We start from the raw sequence: 20,160 nt of genomic DNA, 5'->3' as shown, positions 1-20,160 counted from the left end.
GAAAGTGAACCATGTACAACACTTCCAAGTATATTTAAAGATACCTTGAGTAGATAAAAACTGAAGCATTTCACTGAAAGACAGTATTCTTTAAACTTATAAAAAGGTGAACTTACTTGTCATTTTGTTGTTTGAGTGATTCATTCAGCTTTTTTATGTTCTCAAGCTGTTTATTCAATGAATTACACATTAGCTGCAGATCATTATATTGTTTTTCTATTGTTTCATACCTAAAACATGTAGATAATGTTATTTAATCTTTCATAACACACTATTTTTATAACACATTAGCATTCCCACTTTCAAAATTAGAACATTTTGTGACATGCTCATATCACTTATTTTCTAGGTGTGTGTCACAGCACAAGTGTGACTTTCAGTACATATAATGATCACAGATTTCTGATACTTTTATGCTTTAAGATTCATAGAATCATAGAATCGTAGAGTTGGAAGAGACCGCAAGGGCCATCCAGTCCAACCTCCTGCCATGCAGGAAATCTCAATCAAAGCATATCCAACAGATGGCCATCTAGCCTCTGTTTAAAGACCTCCAAGGAAGGAGACTCCACTACACTCCGAGGGAGTGTGTTCCACTGTCGTACAGCCCTTACTGTCAGGAAGTTCCTCCTAATGTTGAGGTGGAATCTCTTTTCCTGGAGCTTGCATCCATTGCTCCAGGTCCTTGTCTCTGGAGCAGCAGAAAACAAGCTTGCTCCCTCCTCAATATGACATCCCTTCAAATATTTAAACATGGCTATCATATCACCTCTTAACCTTCTCTTCTCCATGCTAAACATCCCCAGCTCCCTGAGTCATTTCCTCATAGGGCATGGTTTCCAGACTTTCACCATTTTAGTCGCCCTCCTTTGGACACACTCCAGTTTCTCAATGTCCTTTTTGAATTGTGGTGCCCAGAACTAGACACAGTATTCCAGGTGGGGCCTGACCAAGGCAGAATAGAGTGGCACTATTACTTCCCTTGATCTAGACACTATACTACTACATCTCTCCTTTCTGAATGTGTGGTCATCTGTTCTAGAAAGACATCATCCAATTCCTCAGTCTGACTTGGGGGTCTGTAGTAGACTCCCACAATAACATCCTTGTTGTTTCCCTGCCCTTTAATTTTTATCCAGATGCTCTCCACCTGGCTTCCAGGATTGATATCCTGGATCTATTCACTGCTGTGTCTCTGACATATAAGGGCATTTCCTCCTCCTTTCCTGTTTGGCCTATTTCTCTTAAAAAGGTTATACCTCTCTATTTCTACATTCCAATCATGAGACTCATCCCACCAGGTTTCAGTGAGGCCTGTTATATCACATTTGCTTTGATGTGCTAGGAGTTGAAGTTCATCTTGCTTATTTCCCATGCTCTGTGCATTAGTGTAGAGACATCTAAGACCATGTGCTCCCTTTACTTCCTGCCTGTGCAAGTTCTTTTGCCTCCCACTTTTGGGTCCTTGCACTGTTTGCCTTGTTCCCTCTGTGTCAGTTTGACTATTTTCTCCAGCCCTTTTGTCTTCCAGAATGCTGTCTCCCTCCCCCATATAACTCAGTTTAAAGCCCTCCTGATCAAATTCTTGAGACTATTGGCAAAAATATTTTTGCCAACTGGCGTGAGATGCAACCCATCCCTTGCCAGAAGTCCCTCTTCATGGAACTGAGTACTAATCAATTCACTGCCTAGCAAAATACTCTGAATTTTCCATGTAATTCATTACAGGGAAATCTGCATATGATAAAGTAGATTGAAGTCCATGTTTAGGATTCCAGGCACTCAAAAATGGCCTTCAAGATAGTCTTTCTCACCATCTCTGCCTCCCTTCCTCCCTCTCACATGCACATACCCGCAAACAAACACATTCATCTTTTCCAACTGCCACCTGGCATTAACGTAGTTACTGAACATTTTTAGATCTGTTTCTTGGGGATAATTAGTACTTTTAGGGTTTTCAAAGGGATTTTCCCAATTCTGCAGACCTTGAGGTTCTTTGTGCATGAAGTATCTTCATCTTAGTTTTCAGTAGCTATTGGTCTTGATTGCTGTTTGTGATATGTTTTTCCCATAAATAAGCAAGAGTACCTGAGTTATTAAAATGATTATTGGGTGAGACCATCTAGTTTTGCAAGGCAGCAGTTGACCTGAATGCAGAATTCAATTTCTGAGTAATTTAATCTTATGATATCTGTCCTATTCATGGAGTGCTACTAAGCACTAAATTCTCAAATTATGGATTAGGTTTCTAGAACTATTCACTGCTTCTGGATGTTGGAAGGGGCTACCAACTACTGCTTCTCTAATCAGACTAATCCATACTGTGTTTTAAATTTGAGATTCTTCCTACTACTAATCACAATAATTTGGCACCCAATAGCTGTTCCTAACTCATTCGTACATATCTGTACTGATCAAATCTCTTACTCTCATTTTAGATGCACATCCATTTGATTTTTCCTTGTGGAAGGGTGGGTGGGGGAAAGAATTTACTCCCTTATACATCTTTCAGAGTAATGCAACATCTTACTTTTGAAGAAGGTCAACAGAAGATCTTTTTAGCAACTCGTATTCTTCTGCTATAGTCTGTAGCTTTCTATTGTGTTGAAAGAGCTGTTCTATATCACTTTGTGCCCGTTCAGATTCTACCTGCTGTGCTTTTAACAATGCCTCAAGATCTTCATTTTTTCGTTCAGCATCCTTCAACACCGAAGCAAGAGTCCTAGCCTTTTGGGAAAAAACATGGAGAATTATTCTAGTATACTTAATTAGCTGATGCTCCATTCTAAGGATTGACTGTAACCCATGGTTCCCAGTGGAAAGGACAGTGATGACAGGGTGTGCTCCATTTTCCCAGTACAAGTCCTTTGTATGCTCCCTAACTGTGCTTTACAGATTGGGTGTCACCCTAAAGCGCTGGGGTTTGCACAGAGGTGCAGGAGAAAATTCCAAGGTGCACCCAACAGTTTTTCAAACTAAATATGATTTAAAAGACTTTGAAAACTTGAACTACCCTGTCTACCAGTCAATGGTAAAATTAATAAATGCAGCTAAGCAAAACATTCATACTGAATTTTCATACTCCAAAATAGGATAACCTAAAGAAAGTAATAATAATACACATTGTTGTAAGGAGTTTTTCTGTGGTAGCTATGAGCAGGCACCAAGTCAATTATTGTCTAATGATTTCAGTTTTACCCACCTCTGACTCAGCTTGAGCTCTCTGGCAACGATACTGGGCAATAAGTCTATCTGCTTGAGCAAGAGCTAATGCCTTCGCTTCCAAAAGGTCCTGCAACCTTGTTTCTTTGGACTAAAATTAAAAGAGAAAACAATTTTGAAATGCAAATGTAACAAAAGCAGGCACATAAAACATACATATTAAATATGTACTCACTGCTAATGCGGACAGTTTCTGCTCATACACATCCATTATTTCAGAAATCCTTATGTCGGTGACCGATTCTTTCATCTGTGGGAAATGTTGACACAGTTTGAGCTAAAATATGCAAAACGTGAGTCATACATGGACAAATGAAATGCTGGAGAAGAACAATGATAATCAAAATTTGTTCACTTTCCCATATTAACAGATCAATAACATAGTATGTTCACAGAAAAAATTAGTGGAATATATATACTGATACAGTTAGCCTTCCATATCCACTAATTCGGCAGCCATGAATTCAACCATATATTTTTTTTAAAAATCCAAAACACAAACCTTGATTTTGCCATTTTATAATATAGGACATCATTTTACTACACCATTGTGTATAATGAGACAAGCATCCACATATTTTGGTAACCATGTGTGTCCTGGAACCAAACCCCAGCAGATACCATGGGCCCAGTATGCTTCATAAAACAGATGCCCCATACTACTCTAAAACTGCTGCACTTCAAACAGAACAAACTATTTAGTACAATCGGCCCTCCACATCTGCAGCACGGTTTTGATTATTCGCAAGGTCAAGACCACATGTATGCGCCCTTCTCCTCCTCCTTCCTCCCGGGCTTTTCCCCTTGGGAGAAAAAAGGTCTCGAAGGGAGGAGGAGGGGTGCACACGCCAACCCTGCGCCTTTCCTGGTGGGATAGCTGTCTTCTCGAGGCAGCTATCCCACCAGGAAAGGAGGGCGGGAGTGGGGGGACCAATCCTGTTCCCCCTTTTACCACTGGGAAGGCAGCTATCCCGCCTGGAAAAAGGGGAGGAGGATCGATCCCACTTTGTCCCTTTCCCAGTGAGATAGCTGCCTGGAGAAGACAGCTATCCCACTGGGAAAGGGGCGGGTAGCCATTTGAAGGGACGGGAGGGTGGTGGAAGAAGAGGAATGTGTGGACCTGCCCATTTCCCCCCACCCACCTGTCTCTTTAACTAGTTTCCATGTGGAGGGGGAGTTATTTGCAGTTTTTCCACCTTCATAGAGGTCTTGCTCCCTTAACCCCCGCAAATGTGGAGGATCAACTTTATTCATTTATATGTATACCTATGGTTGATTTCAAGAAACTGTAATCTGAGTAATGGTGTTTAGAAGTGTCCTATTAACACAGTGTCTTATTAAAAAATGTCAGCTACTTGCACGTAAGTTCATTGATTTCAATGGCATTTCACCAATCCCAATACAGTTTCCTATATTGAACTACAGGCTTCAAAGTTTAGCAGTTGACCTTGCACCACTCTTTTCTGTAATGCAGCAACTAATGTCACTTGACTTCAGAAGTCTGAGTCTGGAAAAGAATGCTTTACATTTTATGCAAACCAAGACAAAGATACGTGCGTGTGTGTGTGTGTGTGAAAGATGCATATTAAAACTATTAACCTCCAGGCCAGATTGAAGTTTCTGTATCAGTTCCTGAATATTGTGCATTTCAGCATCATCATTTGGAGGGCAAACAATAGAGCACTTCATTGAGTTAACACAGGTCATGGATGTTTGCATGTGACTTCTTTTAGATACATGCTCTGCTTCCTGCTGCCTATAAGAATTATTAGCTGCAATGCTTTCACCAAGCCTGTATAAAGCAAAACACACAAAAAAGATAAAATCAATAATTTAATATTAACAGCAACCTCCTTATAAAACATGAGCAAAAGGTGGGACAACAGCAAGAGTTCTACAAAAGAACTTTAAAGTAACATTAATGTAAAAGGCAATTAAAAAAAATATCAGAAGGAACTCACAATATGCCCGGGAAATCTGGCAATGGTGCTGCTTCAAACAGTATTCTGAGTCCAGCCTGGACTTGCTCTCTGTGGTCTGATGTTAAAGCAAACGCCAAATGTGTAATCAGACGCTGATCCTAGACACAAAACATTTGTAACTTTAAACAAGCATTTAAAAAAAACAGGTGCAAAACAATACATGTGGAAAACATTTTCATTTTATCTGTTCTTACCTTGTAAAATGTATGTCAAATAAACACAGGTACAAATTTTAACTAGTGGAACTGCTGTTGCTCTGAAAATTCAAATCACTACCAACTTACAGCAACTTTATCATGGGGTTTTCTTGACAGGATTTATTCAGAGGCAGTTTGGTTGAATGTGTTTGACTTGTTAAAGTCACGCAGTGGGTTTCCATGGCCAAATGTGAACTTGAACTCTGATTTTTAGAGTCCTTGTCCAACACTCAAACCATGATATAACATTGATTCTGTCTAATGAAATGGCTTGATATATTCCACTCAGCCTTTTTTAAAAACACCTGATATATTTTGTGTTGAAGTAGAAGCTCCATATCACTTCTGTTAGACCCCACAGGAAAACTTCAGTGACTATCTCTGCACCCTGGTACAGAGGCCCTTCCCCCCACCTTTTTCAGTCCCACAGCATTCTCCAAAAAAGCACCAGAAGGTTGAGAGGTCCTGTGAAATGGTGTGGAACATGTGGAACCTCAGTAGTATTGAAAAAATGGCAGAAGGTAGGTGCAGAATGCCTTCCCCTGCACAGAAAGCATTTGGAAGACACTGGCCAGATTCCTAAGTAATGGTGAACAGCTTGTGTTGGTTTAATTTAAACTTGTTTTTGTATCTAACCCTTTCACATAAGGAAACCATGGCATATTAGATAGCCAGAAAGCACAATTAGAAGCCATGGTGTGTTGCTGTTTTAAATAAACCAGCACTTGTAAACCTAATGTTATACAGTAGTTATGTCTAAACCTATATTGCTATGTCCAAAGCTTGTCCCTGACTTGTTACCCCAGGCTGCCCACCCTGAAAAAACTGACAAAAGAGGGAGGAGAAACAGAGCAGAAATGAAAAAAATTAAATTGTGGTTGTGTTTTCTGTGGGTTTTTCAGGCTATGTGGCCATATTCTAGAAGAGTTTATTCCTGATGTTTCACCAGCATCTGTGGCTGGCATCTTCAGAGAATTGTGGTTGGTTTGACTAAGAACAATTCATTACTAAAGTAACAAACCTATTTGAGAGTGCCTGATTTGTGATATGCTGACTAAAGTCATGAGAAAGTTGAGTGAGTTTTGACTGGACTGGAAAATTAAGTACTTCCACGTTTAGATTAGTTTGATAATACAGAAATGATCATAAATATGTACATACTCTTTTAACAGAGATTAAACACACACAAAAAAACTTACTTGAAGAACTTTGTAAAAGCCAACTTCCATATTAGGTACCAACTGTTTAAGCTTGCTCATAAGATCCAGCATTTTTAAAATCATATCAGCAGCAAGCTTACTGAAAAAGTAGAAATGAATAGGAAACATTTTAGTGGTTAGTGCAACCCTCTAAAACTAAATAACAAACTCAAAGGTCAGTTTACTTTTTAAAATGAAAAGAAAATGCAAGACTTTTAAAAAGGTGAGCCATGACTTTTATCTACAAAACAGAAAAGTTGCAGTTAACAGATTGGTACATGTGGAACAATTTCTGCCTAATCAAGCAAATTTCTATTAACTTTTCCACTAAATGTGAATAGATTCAAACTACCACCAAATATAGTATAGTCATTTTAAAAACTTACCAAAAGTACGAACACGTCACAAAGATGCTAGTATAGCCTAATCAGATCCTATCTTTCACTAGGTCAAGAATGTAATACTAAACCTTCAAGGTATTTTTGGCTGTGGTAACTATCCTTTTAAAATTCTCTGCATAGGTAAATCTTCCTGACTCTAATTTTTGTTCTCTTTTTGAGAACAGGTAAAAACAATTAGGAAACTTTCCCTAGATACTGATACTGATGATTAGGATTTTTTAAAAGCTTATCCCAATTGTTATTGTTTGTTTCTTATCATATATAGATAAAAATCCTTAAAAATGGCTTACAATTTAGAACAGAATAGTAAAGTTATGAGACCACATTAAAACCAAGAATCTTTGTGACAGTTAAAACTGGACTGAGAGTGTTTTAAAACTCAAATCCTAGTAATGAAGCAAAATAAACTAAAGTGAGTCTACATTGGGTATCACTAGAATGTGAATGCATATCTTCCAACTTTTTTTTTGCTTCGGTACCTTCAACATACAGAGAAATAGCAAGCAATACTTTCTCTCTTATTTGGATTAGACCACCCTCAAAGAGAACAATAAAAGTCATGTTACATACATTCACTGGTATGCACAGTGAATAGCCCAGGAGCTATGTCTGTAGTTAGGATGGTGATGTACATGGTGTTCCTAGAAGAGATGTCTTCTTGGTATCCCTGGCGGGATACAGACGGGCAAAAAGGGGTGTGTTCATGACGTCATGAAGGTAGAGCCTTCAGACGGCCCTTACCTGAATGCCGCCATGAACACGCCACCCGCACGCCCCAAGAGGGAAGAAGCGGCATTAAAAAGGTGCTGCTTTTCCCCGCTTCTTTTCTGTATGATGCACAGCTGCGCAGCTCCGTCTGTAAGCTGCTGCACTGGTACGCCAGAATTGTTACGCTGCTAATTTAAGTTGCCCATTTAAAAGCTCCGTGTCTGCTGCGTCATATAATGAGTCGGGGTCCTGGAACATGCAGTTTGCAGTCAGGCTTTAATTGCAGCGTCAGCTGCCATGCAGGTGTGGAAGCTGCAGCACAGCTGCAGCGCATTTTAAGACTTGTAACCCTAACCCTAACCCTAACCCTAGAGCAACATGTACGCATGCGCTGCTAGAATCGGGGAAAGTTTGGAATTTAAAGTGAACCCCTACACACATTCCTGTGCCATTTTCACCTAACAATAAAAACCCCTAAAACTTTAAATATTTACATATGTACAAGGGAGGTGATGGGGGATGGCAGGGGGACAGTGGTGGCAGCGGCGACAGCTGTGGCTGTGCAGTGCAGATTCAGCAAGAGCGCGGGGACCAAAGGAGAGGAGGCATCCATGATGCTGGTGACATTGGCAACGTGCAAGCGGACAAGGATGCCAACACCAGCTGATCACCAGCTGGCAGGAGACCACTATTGTTCTTGGGCAGGGCGAGGGAAAAAGTTTTAAAGGGGCTTGGGCGCTTTAAATGTGCACATAAGCTTTCTGCCGCCACTGCTGAGCGCCGCAGCTGCGCAGCTGCGCATCCGCCAGCCGGCAAAAGAAAAAAAAAGCCCCGTTTTTGGCCGCCCGTGAGGAAGCTGCCTCTCTTTGCAGCGTCCTCCGAGGTGGCGGTTTGGAAACTGCGGGTCAGAAATGGCCCCAGGTGAGGCGTCTTCACTGCCCCCCATGTGAGAGCCCATCACCTGAGCCACGCCCCCGGGGCGGGCGGTCTGGAGGCTCCGTATTCAGCAGAATACACCTCCAAGACGTCTTCCCCTGCCCGTCTGTATCCCGCCCCTATGTGCTGCTCTTGTCTTTACCTCCTTGAACAGGAAGGGCTGAAGGGGCTTGAATGTAATTTGGAACCTCTACCAACCACATGGAAGCTTTTGCTTACTTTTAGGTAAACATATGACAGAATCCTCTCCAAACCTTACATCTTAAGACAAGAAGCTCACTGGTGGAACGAACCCGGCATGGAGGACCTATTTCTTCACAACTGCTCTTCTGTTGCCTGAAAAGGGCTAATCTGCTACTGGGATTTCTTGAACATAAAGGGACCTAATTTGAGTTATTTATCAAAAATATTTCTATATTGATTCCCATTTGCACAATTATTACTGTGATAGTGCTTTCAACTATGCAAATATTACTCTTTTCAAAATGTGTAAACAACAAACTTCAACTTTTCCATACTAGAAAAAAACCCTGAATATTGTAATGAATATACAGACCTATCGTTTCAAGCACAGCTTGTCAGCTACTAGGGCTAATCAACTATATAATGGAGTTAAAGTCTTCTTTCTGTAGAAAAAGTTAAGTTTGGCCTTTAAAAATTAATGAACATTAGCAATTCTGCCTATATTTTTTCAGTTCTGCTTACCTCAGTTCAATATCCATTACTTTTGCTCCAAATCCAAAGTCATTCCCACTGCATGCAAATTGGTGTTCGATCAAAGAAGTGCATTTGCTAGTTGTGAGAACTTTAGTAACATGCATTTTTAGCATGTCATCTGCACAGAGCGGTATGGTTCTGTTAAGGATACAGTCTGATTTATAGTTTCAGATCATAAGGAAGTTCACTAGCAGCCTTTTCAGCAGGAAAAAACATGTATTGGGAACCACAAAGTGTTGTGAACCTGCATTCCCCAGGTATATTCATTGTAACTGATAACTGGAGGATATGATCTATCTACCTTTCAGTAATTCAGAACATATTAAATAGTGTAATTTATCCCCAAAAAACTCAAACAGTAACATAGGCCCAATCCAGATGGACGGGAAAGAACGCTGTCACATGCAAAGGGCAGTGCTTCTAGACGCCTCTCACCCCTCGCACATGACGAGGACGTCAAAATGGTGGCACCCTGTACAGGCGGATGATGCCATTATGACTTGCCGGACGCATAGCGTCCGCACATCACGGCACTATTACAACGTCGCGAGTGCACCATTGGTGCACTGCGACATCGTAATGGCAGCGCAAGAAGAGACCACTTTTCGCAGGTTCTTTTTGGTCCGCGGGGGAGGCTGCGGCTTCCCCGCGGACCAAAACTAGGTGCCAGGAGACCATCCTTTTTGGACGGTCTGTCCCAAGCCACAGTTTATCAAAGCTAGTTTGATTGGTCTTAATTTGTGCCTAAATTTCAGACAAGGTATCTTCTACATGCTGCATATTTCTTAAAGAGACATTTTGGTTCTAAATACTGGCTAAGTACTGGGTTTCTTCTGGTTTATTTCACACATTGTGTACTTTCACGGCAAACATATCATGACAAAAAAAATCACATCAAGGATATTTATCAAGATATCAATAGCTTTGATCATTCTTTCACATTTCTTCTTTGCCAATGCATCTTCCAATATATGATCTGGGAAATGAAGATGATCAAGGAGAACAGGCAGGAGAAGATCCACAAAGCGTTCGGCTATTGTACTATTACCTGAATCTATGACATCCTGTAACAGAAATATTAAATAAGGTGGTAACAATAAATTGCAGATTAAGTTGCTATCCTATCTCTCTTCCCTAATCTGCCTTCTTAGTCAAGGGCTATTCAGCTTTCACCTCAAATCACTAACATATAACACTTTCCCACTGTTTTCAATTTATCATTAGAGAAGAGAACTCAATACCAGTTTAGTTTGCACTGTAATTGCTGTCCATAGAAACATCTAAGCTATAATCTTTCAGACTCAAAATATACCTGAAACAGCAATTTAACTCACATGTCACTGTTTCAGAACTGATTTACAAAATCATATAAAAATCTAGATACAATCCAAATCAGCAGCTGAAACAATGTCTTTTCTAAATAAATTCAACTATGGATTTATGAGATATTACACAGAAAAACAGGAACATTTTTGGCATTGACTCACATTTGTTACGTTTATATAAAATAATCAGCAAGGTGATATTAGCTACAAGCTGGCGCAGAAAAAGGGGTCCTTGGGGCTTCATGCCCCCAGACACCCCGACAGCCAGAGTCATGGGAAAAAGGGGCCGCCTAATCCCATTCTCCTTGGCATTGTTCCTGTGGCTGTTTGGTTGCTGCAAGAACGATACGCGTGGCAAAAAGGGGCTCCATTTCGGAGCTCCTTCCTGCACCGCAGTCAGGCCGCCGTAAGTGGCCTGGGATGGTGTGGAGACGTCACACACACGCTGTACATGCCGTTTCAACGTGGTGTGTGCGTGACGCCGTCGTCACATGCTCTGTGTGGATGGCACTGTCCACACAAACTAGGGTTAGGGAGCGTGCGGTTGCTGCATGCTCCCTAACCCTAGAATTGGCATTGGTACACCACTTAATGGCGGTCTGTACCGTGCCATAGCTACTATAAAATGACTATACTCAGAAGCAAAGCAAATTACTTAGTTTGAAGGGAGAGAGGTGTCTGGGCAGCCATTTGAAACTCCTGCTCATGGCGCACAAAATTTCACAATAAGGGGGAGACTTAGGGCAGAGAGCAGAAAGCAAAGGGTGACCTGGGAGCTATGCTTCAGGGCTTCTCCTTTACTTTTAACTGTTTTATTTCTTTAAGGGGCTTGTGGAGTCCTTTTGTTCAGAAGAAGTGAATCAGAGACTTGCCTTACTAGGAACCAAGAGCTCTCTATATAGCTATAGAGCCAGTTTTTTCAGCTCAGAGGCAGAGCTTGGGGAACAAGCTAGGCCAACAGGGGGTGTTTAACAGGCAGGTTTTAAGGGGAAAGCTCACAGTTGGACTGGATGGCCCTTGTGATCTCTCCCAACTCTATGATTCTATGATAATATACAGTTTAGACAGTAGAGCAAATGCCCAATTTGCTGTATGGATGGATTAAAAAATATTTCAAGTCTACTGTAGAAGAATTAGATACCTCAAGTATCTCCTTGAACAGGTCCAAAGCAAGGTTTGAGCAGTTTTCAGATGCTTCCAATGGTTGGTTTGACCAATGTACTAAGACAGCAGATGGCTCTGATGGCTTAGATCGAGTTGTAAGTCTTGTACTTCCACTGCTTGCTTTATTTGGTTCCAATATTGCTAGACGCAAAACATGACGAAGTTCTGTTACTGAACAGAAAGCAAGCAGTAATTCTAACACCTGAGTAAAAAGCACAAAAAACATTGTTTTCTAATTTCACACCAAAATACTCTTTATAATAAAGACTAAGACTATTTTAGATATTGACTGTTAAAATTCATGTTCAGGCCTAAATACTACAGTAAGAAAAGGTTTAACTTCAATATACTCCTGGATTCATCCAAGCAACAACTACAAAACTACAACAACCATACGTATATGAATTGTCTTAGGGACTTACTATTCCTTAACATTAAAAGGAACACAGTATAACCCTCACAGCTGCACTTAAAACAGTATATAAAGAACAAATATGTATTTGCTGAAGCCTATCTACTGTGTTCTACACAATTTAGAATAGATTTAGCAATTTGAAGAATTGCATGTACAAGCAGACCTCCACAGCTATGGATTGTGCATCCACTGATGCAGCCATCCATGACTTGAAAATATTTTAACCCCCCTCCACCCAAAAGCAAACCTTGATTTTGTCATTGTATACAAAGGACACCATTTGACTATCCCACAGTATATCATGGGACTTGAGTATCCATGGATTTCGATATTCATGGTAGGTCCTGGAACTAAACCCCAGAGGATACCAAGGATCCACTGTATTTATAAATAAGGAAGATGTTGTTTCCCTAATATATTGCTATAATTCATAACAGTTTATTCAACAAACATTTTTATTTTCAAAAAGTAACACAAATCATGATGATTATTTTTAATGCCTCTATAGCAGTAAAACTGCATGATGAAACCCAAACCTAACTAGACAGTACCTATGGCTATCTACAGTAGAAACTGACATTTTCAAAACTTCATTGTATTTCAAAACATGGCATTTAATCCTCAAAGTTAAAAAAGAGATAGAATTAAATGCTGAAACAGTCTAATCAATTCTGTTTAAGGTGTATAATTATTATGACTGCTCATTTGTAAATTACCTTTGCTGATGAATCAGAGTCCCTTCCATGAAGGAGGCCCAACACCTGACTGAGGCAGGATGTAAAATGTTCATACCTGTATTGTTGAAAGAAATAAAGAATTGGTGCTGCCATTTCTCTGCCATTTTGAAGAGACAAATCAAAATGAGATCTTAAAAGAGATAGGCAATAATCACTGTTGATTATCATTTTAAACATTTTATTTAATAAAATTTGATGAGTCACAAAAGAAATGGGCTAATCCGAAGGCTTGACAAACACTAATAACTTTATTCAGACACTCTAATAATAATAATAATAATAATAATAATAATAATAATAATAATAATAAATTTTATTTATATACCACTTTTCCAAAAGATCAAAGCTATTTACACAGAATTAAAACCAGTTACAAACACATCATAAAAATAGATAAAAACCAGTAACACAATATGCACTATACAAATCTAAAACAGTCATTCAATAGGGTGAGGCAGAGAGTTGATGGAATCAAAATACACAACTTCATTTTCCAGAGGGGAAGGCTTGACAGAAGAGAAAGGTTTTAAGCCTCTTTTTAAATGTTTCCAGGGGGGTGATAAGGCGGAGCTCCTTGGGAAGACTGTTCCAGATTTGTGGGGCCGCTACTAAGAAGGCCATCTGGGATGTAGTAACATATTTAGAAGGTGGGATTTCCAGCAAGTTCTTCCCGGTTGTTTTGAGTGTGCGGGGCGGATTATATGGGGAGATGCGGTCCCTCAAGTAACTCGGGCCCAAGCCATGTAGGGCTTTATAGGTAATAGCCAAGACCTTGTATTGTGCTCGGAAGCGAATATGAACAAAAATTAAGTAGCCCTTTTGGCTACATAAGTAGCTCTTACACTTCCCAACTGTGCAATGTTTAAAAAAGGAAGTTTCTAATTAAGCATACAATTTCCCATCTCATCTATTAGGAAACTATGGCTATGACCTTTGAAAAAAGACAGGATATTAAATTAACTGTAATTTCTTAGTTTGCTCTAAAGCCAGTTACCTCTTCTGGTTTAGACAAAATGAGGAACTATGCTTGGAAACTTTTGGCTAAATTGTAGCTCCTGTAACAATCCTATAGCTGCATGTTCACTCTCCAGCCTTAAGACATTGCTGAGGCTGTTTTGACTACATCACACATAGAAGTGAGTACATCTTTTAACTGGGTGACTCCTGAAGAATATGCATTCATAATCATCCATGACACTTTGAAGTTAGATTGGGATCAGAAAACAAAAGGTTAGAAACTGGATCTAGACTGCTTGGTAGACACTGTTGGTGATATGGCCACAGACCCAGTTGCCTAACCATCTATAAAATGCATATAACTCAAGAGAAACACTGAAAGGCAAACAGGGCTTCGTTTAAAGGAAAAGCTGGGGAACTATGATAAACAAAATTCCCAAAGAAGTAATGTCATAACACACACGGTACTATTACATATACTAAAAAAAAATAAATCAAAAACCCAGACAACAAGCATAATATTGGTAGGCAAATGTATTTTGTAAATCATACTTCGTAAGATAATTTGCAATTTTTGGATTTTTCAGCAGATCCATGAGCAGATCAACAGAATACTTTCTTGTCAGTGTTCCATCACCATTCACAAGAATGTTGAATATTAACTGGAAAGTCTGATGAATGTTTCTGGAATGAAAAAGCTAAACAAAAAAGCCTAATCAACCACATGAGCATTACAGACACCACAGGTCCAGTTATACCAAAACAAGCATTTGAAACACAAAATACAGCAATAATAACTATAATTCAGTGGATTTGTAAAAGATACATAGCAGAATGGGCAAACTACTTACTGTTACATACAAGGTCAGGTTTTGGGGCCAAAATTATGGATTTTGATATGACTCATAAAATCACAGAGTTGGAAGAGACCATAAGGGCCACCCAGTTTAACCCCCTGCCGTGCAGGAGCACAGAATGAAAGCACCTGTGATAGATGGCCATCTAACCTCTATTTTAAAATCTCCAATGGAAGGAGACTCCACCACACTTCCCTGTCAAGAAAGTTCTTCCTAATGTTGAGGTGGAATCTCTTTTCCTGTAGTTTGTATCCATTGCTCCAGTCTGATTCTCATAGATAAATCAAGGGAAAATTCAAAGGCATGTAACAAAGGATGTAAAGCACAAGGTAAAGGAAAACAATGCCAAAGAACATACAGAATTCTGGCAGTTATAACTGTTTGTGTTCCTCTTAAAGACTGGGTTGCTGAGGATGGAACTACATTAAATGGTGGCTGTGTGATGTGTGTGAGAGGTGACCAGGTGTGGGCAGGGCTAAGAAAATATGCATATGTGAAAAGGGATGTAAAGGAAATGGCAACTATGGCCCCAAACAGACCAGAAGTAAGCACCATTGGGGGGGGGGGGGGACATGGGGGTGTGGCTTTTAGATGCCACCCACCCCGATGCCGCCCCCATGCTGGCATCACGCTGCCCACTCGACCAGACGGCGGGCAGCGTTGCAGTGCTCCAGAGGCATGGCATTTATACGTTGCATGCCACAAAGCTGCAATGGCAGCTGAAAGGGCGTCCTTTTGCCAGCTCAAAAAGAAGCAGCATTTTGCCACCTCTTTTTGAGTCGTCACATAGCCAGATCGGGGCCGCAGCATGCGGTTGCTGTGCCCCCAATCCAGTGCTCGTTTAGGGCCATCTATTTTGGCCCTATGCTAGCAGTGATTACAGCATTAAACTTTAAGAAAAGCTGATAAACATACACAAATGTGTTATTCAAATCCATCCTCAGTTCCTAATTGGTAGAATAACTGAATGAAGTGAAACTGCTATTCAGTGACACAATTGGCATAAACTGCACTATCACAATCCATTGAGTCATTATCTGATACTGATCCATCTTTGTCTTTGTAAATGACATTATCTTCAGTGCCATTCATAACATTGCTAATGCCACATTTCAGGAATGACTATTTCACCATTTCTGGTGGAATTGAATCACAACCGTCCTTTATCCATTTTGTTACCAAATCAATGTCTAGTTTCATGAGGTTCTCTCTTTTTGTTGACTTTGCTTGACCAGAACATATGCATTGTTGCCACATATCAAGGCTTGTTGATATGACATCCAAGAGCTGCAGCATTTATCTTAGGCTGCCTCAAATCACTGGTAACCTAGGCTACATGCACAGTGCAGAAAAAATCCAGTTTGACACTTTAACTGCCACAGTTCAATGTTATGGAATTCTGAGAATTGTAGTTTTATGAAACATTTAGCTTTCACTATCAGAGAGTTCTGATGTCACAACAAACTACAGTTCCCAGAATTCCACAGCATTGAGCTATGATAGTTAAAGTGGTGTGAAACTGGATTATTTCCACAGTGCAGAGGCAGCCCTAATCACCATTTTCTTTGCTTTGTACTTAACTGACATGTGCACCGACTATACCCCACACCAATAGCAATGGGCATAATCTTAGCCACATGCCTGGTTACCTACCCCACACATTGCACAGCCACCATTTAGTGCCTTCCTCATCCATTCAGCTTTTAGAGTAAACACAAACAGTTACACCTGCTGAAATCTTTAAATTATTTGGCATTGTTTTTCTTTTAAATATTATCACTGAGCCAGCAGCCAGACAAGATGCAAAGCAAGCTGAGAGGGGGGAAAGGATACCCTTTCCCCACTCTCTCAGATGGTGCACAGATAACTGTGCCTCAAGCAAAGGAGTTTGCTGGAGTTTTGATGATCTGCTCCTTCGAGCAGCTGAATTTGGGGCGATTGCTCAGGATGGTTTTTCAGGGACTCCCAGAGTAATTCCCCCAGATTGGACTGCTGGAGGGGGGTGTCAAAGGAGCAGATAATAAAAAAGCAACCCAGAAAATTCCTCCCTGCTTGAGGCATGTTCCAGTGCCTTTTTGGCAACATCAGCTTCTTCCTAGTTCCCTGAGCTGGGTAGCCTGGCCTCTACTACAAAACTAGCACTGATTCATGTCAAAGTTGATCCAAATTTTTAAGGTTAACTTTTTAAGTACAATTTCTCAAATTATAGTTGAGTATATATAGTAACTTGGCTTGGATATTGATGTAATTGCACATCATGGCATGAACAATATGTGGGATAAGCATGGTGGTTGTAGGTGTTTCTTTTAAAACAAAGTAAAAGAAAAATCCTTACCTTTTCTCCAACTTCTTCATTTAATGTAAGACTTGATAATATTGAAAGTGCAAATACAACCATCGTTAGACTACTGTGAGCCAAAAAACTGATCAGAGTGCGATAGAAATTCTTGACGTTAGTCTAGCACAAAGAACAGAAAAATATTTATAGGAAAACCTACATTTGAGGATAACACTGCAGCTTACATCAATACATTCTATGCTACACAATTTGATTGTGATAAAAATATTGATATATTTATTTTGCCAGTAAACAATATAACTTCACAATAGGAATGCTGATATTCTTTCGATATTCTACTAAAATCTGCCATGCTTCCAAATTCAAGCCAGAGTCTGATCAACTCCAGAAACAGGGCCACTAGCAATAGACGTACGTTAGGATGTTCTGTGCTTACCAGGTCATATAGATTCCAATCAACAGTCATTTAAGCAAACAACAGCGATTCCCTTTTTTACATATTGATATTAGCAACCATTCCAATGTGACCTTGAAGTGTACAAAGAAACTATCTAGTTACATGTTTTATTATATTAAAGAATTGCTTTATATGACATTTGAAACTGCTTCAATCCTGATCTTAAATCACTCTCCTTACTTTTTTTGGCACATAATTCTTAAGTTACAGTTGGCCCCTCATATTTATGGGGGTAAAGGGCATAACGCTGCTCCTTGCAAAAGTGGAAAAATGTGTATGTGTGTGTGTGTGCGCGCACGCGCGCCATTTTTTTTTACTGGAGAGAACACTTCTCTACAAATCTCAAGGTCCTCCAGAGTGCCTATATGGTCAACTTTTGGCAGAAATATTAATCAAATCCATTAAATCCATGAAAGGGAAACCAGCAAATGTATACTCCAAAGTGCTGTATACTCCAAAGTTTCACAGAGAAAAGTCTCTCTTTCCCCTCTTCTTCATTTCTTTTTGTACTGAATTTGGCACCTCAGTTTCTCAGATTTCATTAAGGCAATACAGAGAAGAAATGTCTTTCCTGTCTATGCTGAAGAAATCTAGACCAAAGTCCAGTCAGGCAAACACACTATTGTAGAAAAAGTTGCACAAGTGGTTACATTTTCTCAAAGGATGTGTAAGCCAGTCCTTCTACAAGCAGGCATAGAGGTCCCATCACCACTTTTGACTTTGCAGGGAACTACTCAACTCCTGGGCTGTGCATAACTACTGTGGCATATATATATACACCATAAATAACTGTAGAGAATATTGGCCAGATTACCAAGGCTTTGTTCTTTGAAGGAATTTTGTAGCTCATCATGTTACATCAATTCAAGAAAAAGTAATCATTTCCCACTTGCTTGCTTAAAATGCTAAATTTACAAATGTTCAAATAATAATGTCCCTCCTCTCCCCTTTTTTTCCCTTATACTTGAAACAAAAACCAAGGACAAATTTCACTAATGAATATTTCTTACCAATGTTTTGATGTGTGCTTGAATGGAAAGATTGTGTCGACACAGATTTGCCATTAGTCCTAGACATGGTATAGTTAACTCATCTTCTGTAGATTGGCTAAAAGTCCAAAAATAAGCAAAATGTTGTTCCATTTATAACAATAAATAAAATTTTAAGAATTAAATTTGTAATTATTTTCTGAACCAACTATAGGGTGCTAGGTTGCATATTTATCAATTTTTTTCTGAAAATGTCTGGGGTTTTTTTTTCCAAGAAAGAAGTTACTTACATACGATTCAAAAGGAATAAAATCAAGTCATCAATATGAGCACTGGGATGGAATACTCTTGAATTATAGGTCAATTTCTGCAGCAGTTGAACACTCTGATAAATAAAATAAAAATTAATTAAAATATTTAATTTACTGACAATGAAAATATTTCATTCTATTAGATTCATTTTCATTCCACTTTCTGATCTGGAGCTTAACAATATACTGTATCAAAACTGTACTAAAATTATAATCTGATAACTTTTTTTTCAATTGATAAAGCAAAACAGTCAAACTATGATATTAAACCACTCACGTTCATCTTACAAATCTTTAAAAGTAGTAGTTAGGAATAAACACCAACGCAGAAGATTAACTCAACATATTATCTAAATGGCTCTGACTTGTATAGAATATGTCTAATAATACAAATAAGGAGGCTTCATATTTCTATTACTGTATATAAAGCATTTAAACACTACATTAGCTTACCTGGAGTAATACTGGCTCAACAGGGTTGCTAGTACTTCGAAGAATCACACCTGCCAGAACACTACACAGACTGTAAGTATTCTGAAGGGCTTCTCTGATCTCGTTGTCTAAAACTAATATGTAAACATACATCAGATTAAAAATATGTGTGATTATAAATATGAGAGGCACCATATCTACAATAATAGAACAACTCAGAAAGACTTTCAGAAATGATAAGGACTCACAATTATATCCTCTCTTATATTCTACCTTTTACATAATTATATACAGATTGAATATCCCTTATCCGAAAATCCAAAATGCTCCAAAATCCAAACTCAACCCATGACTTGTTTTCTAATGGTTCAATGCACCCAAGCTTTCTTTCATGCACAAAATTATTTAAAATATTGTATAAAATTACCTTCCAGCTATATGTGTAAAACATATATGAAACATAAATTAATTCCACAGTTAGACTGGGTCACATCTTCAAAATATCTCATTATGTATATGCAAACATACATCTGAAAGACTTCTGGTCTCAAGCACCTCGGATAAGGGACATTCATCCTGTATTATGTGATTAAAACATCTTTAACCCGTTTACAGAATTAAAGCCATTAAAAAAAGCAAAATGTGAAAAATAAAAATCCACAGAGCAGCATACTATAGAAAGCCCTTAGTTTCCAAAATTCTGTTGGAAACGTTTTCGCATGGTAACAGAAGGGCAAGGGGGGATGCATCATTGGTCTAAAACACACTGGAGAAATAATCCAGTTTGAAACTGCTTTAACTGTCCTGGTTCAGTGCTAGGGAATCTTGGGAGTTGTAGTTTATTGTGGCACCAAA

General features: G+C 39.2%; 1 protein-coding gene across 2 annotated transcripts in view; it reads right to left on the bottom strand.

Moving 5' to 3' along the window:
• Positions 1-20,160, bottom strand: part of CIP2A (cellular inhibitor of PP2A) — a 30,747-nt gene that overhangs the window by 8,375 nt on the left and 2,212 nt on the right. For both annotated transcript variants that reach the window (XM_089512322.1, XM_089512323.1), the window contains exons 3-18: positions 19,327-19,439; positions 18,853-18,947; positions 18,584-18,680; positions 17,153-17,275; positions 14,513-14,658; positions 12,983-13,058; positions 11,829-12,053; positions 10,267-10,426; positions 9,351-9,492; positions 6,601-6,700; positions 5,184-5,302; positions 4,822-5,014; positions 3,398-3,472; positions 3,203-3,313; positions 2,531-2,727; positions 117-230 (exon numbers count right to left, since the gene is read on the bottom strand). In XM_089512322.1, the coding sequence (XP_089368448.1) occupies positions 117-230; positions 2,531-2,727; positions 3,203-3,313; positions 3,398-3,472; positions 4,822-5,014; positions 5,184-5,302; positions 6,601-6,700; positions 9,351-9,492; positions 10,267-10,426; positions 11,829-12,053; positions 12,983-13,058; positions 14,513-14,658; positions 17,153-17,275; positions 18,584-18,680; positions 18,853-18,947; positions 19,327-19,439 (2,086 nt within the window). The remainder of the gene's footprint in view (positions 1-116; positions 231-2,530; positions 2,728-3,202; positions 3,314-3,397; positions 3,473-4,821; positions 5,015-5,183; positions 5,303-6,600; positions 6,701-9,350; positions 9,493-10,266; positions 10,427-11,828; positions 12,054-12,982; positions 13,059-14,512; positions 14,659-17,152; positions 17,276-18,583; positions 18,681-18,852; positions 18,948-19,326; positions 19,440-20,160) is intronic.

Source organism: Sceloporus occidentalis, unplaced genomic scaffold, assembly GCF_023333645.1.
Source record: "Sceloporus occidentalis isolate IW3139 unplaced genomic scaffold, rSceOcc1.0.p SCAF_2, whole genome shotgun sequence".
NCBI classification, from domain to species: Eukaryota; Metazoa; Chordata; class Lepidosauria; order Squamata; family Phrynosomatidae; genus Sceloporus; species Sceloporus occidentalis.
The sequence above is the reverse complement of the archived record's forward strand: the minus strand, read 5'-3'. Positions and strand labels throughout refer to the sequence as shown.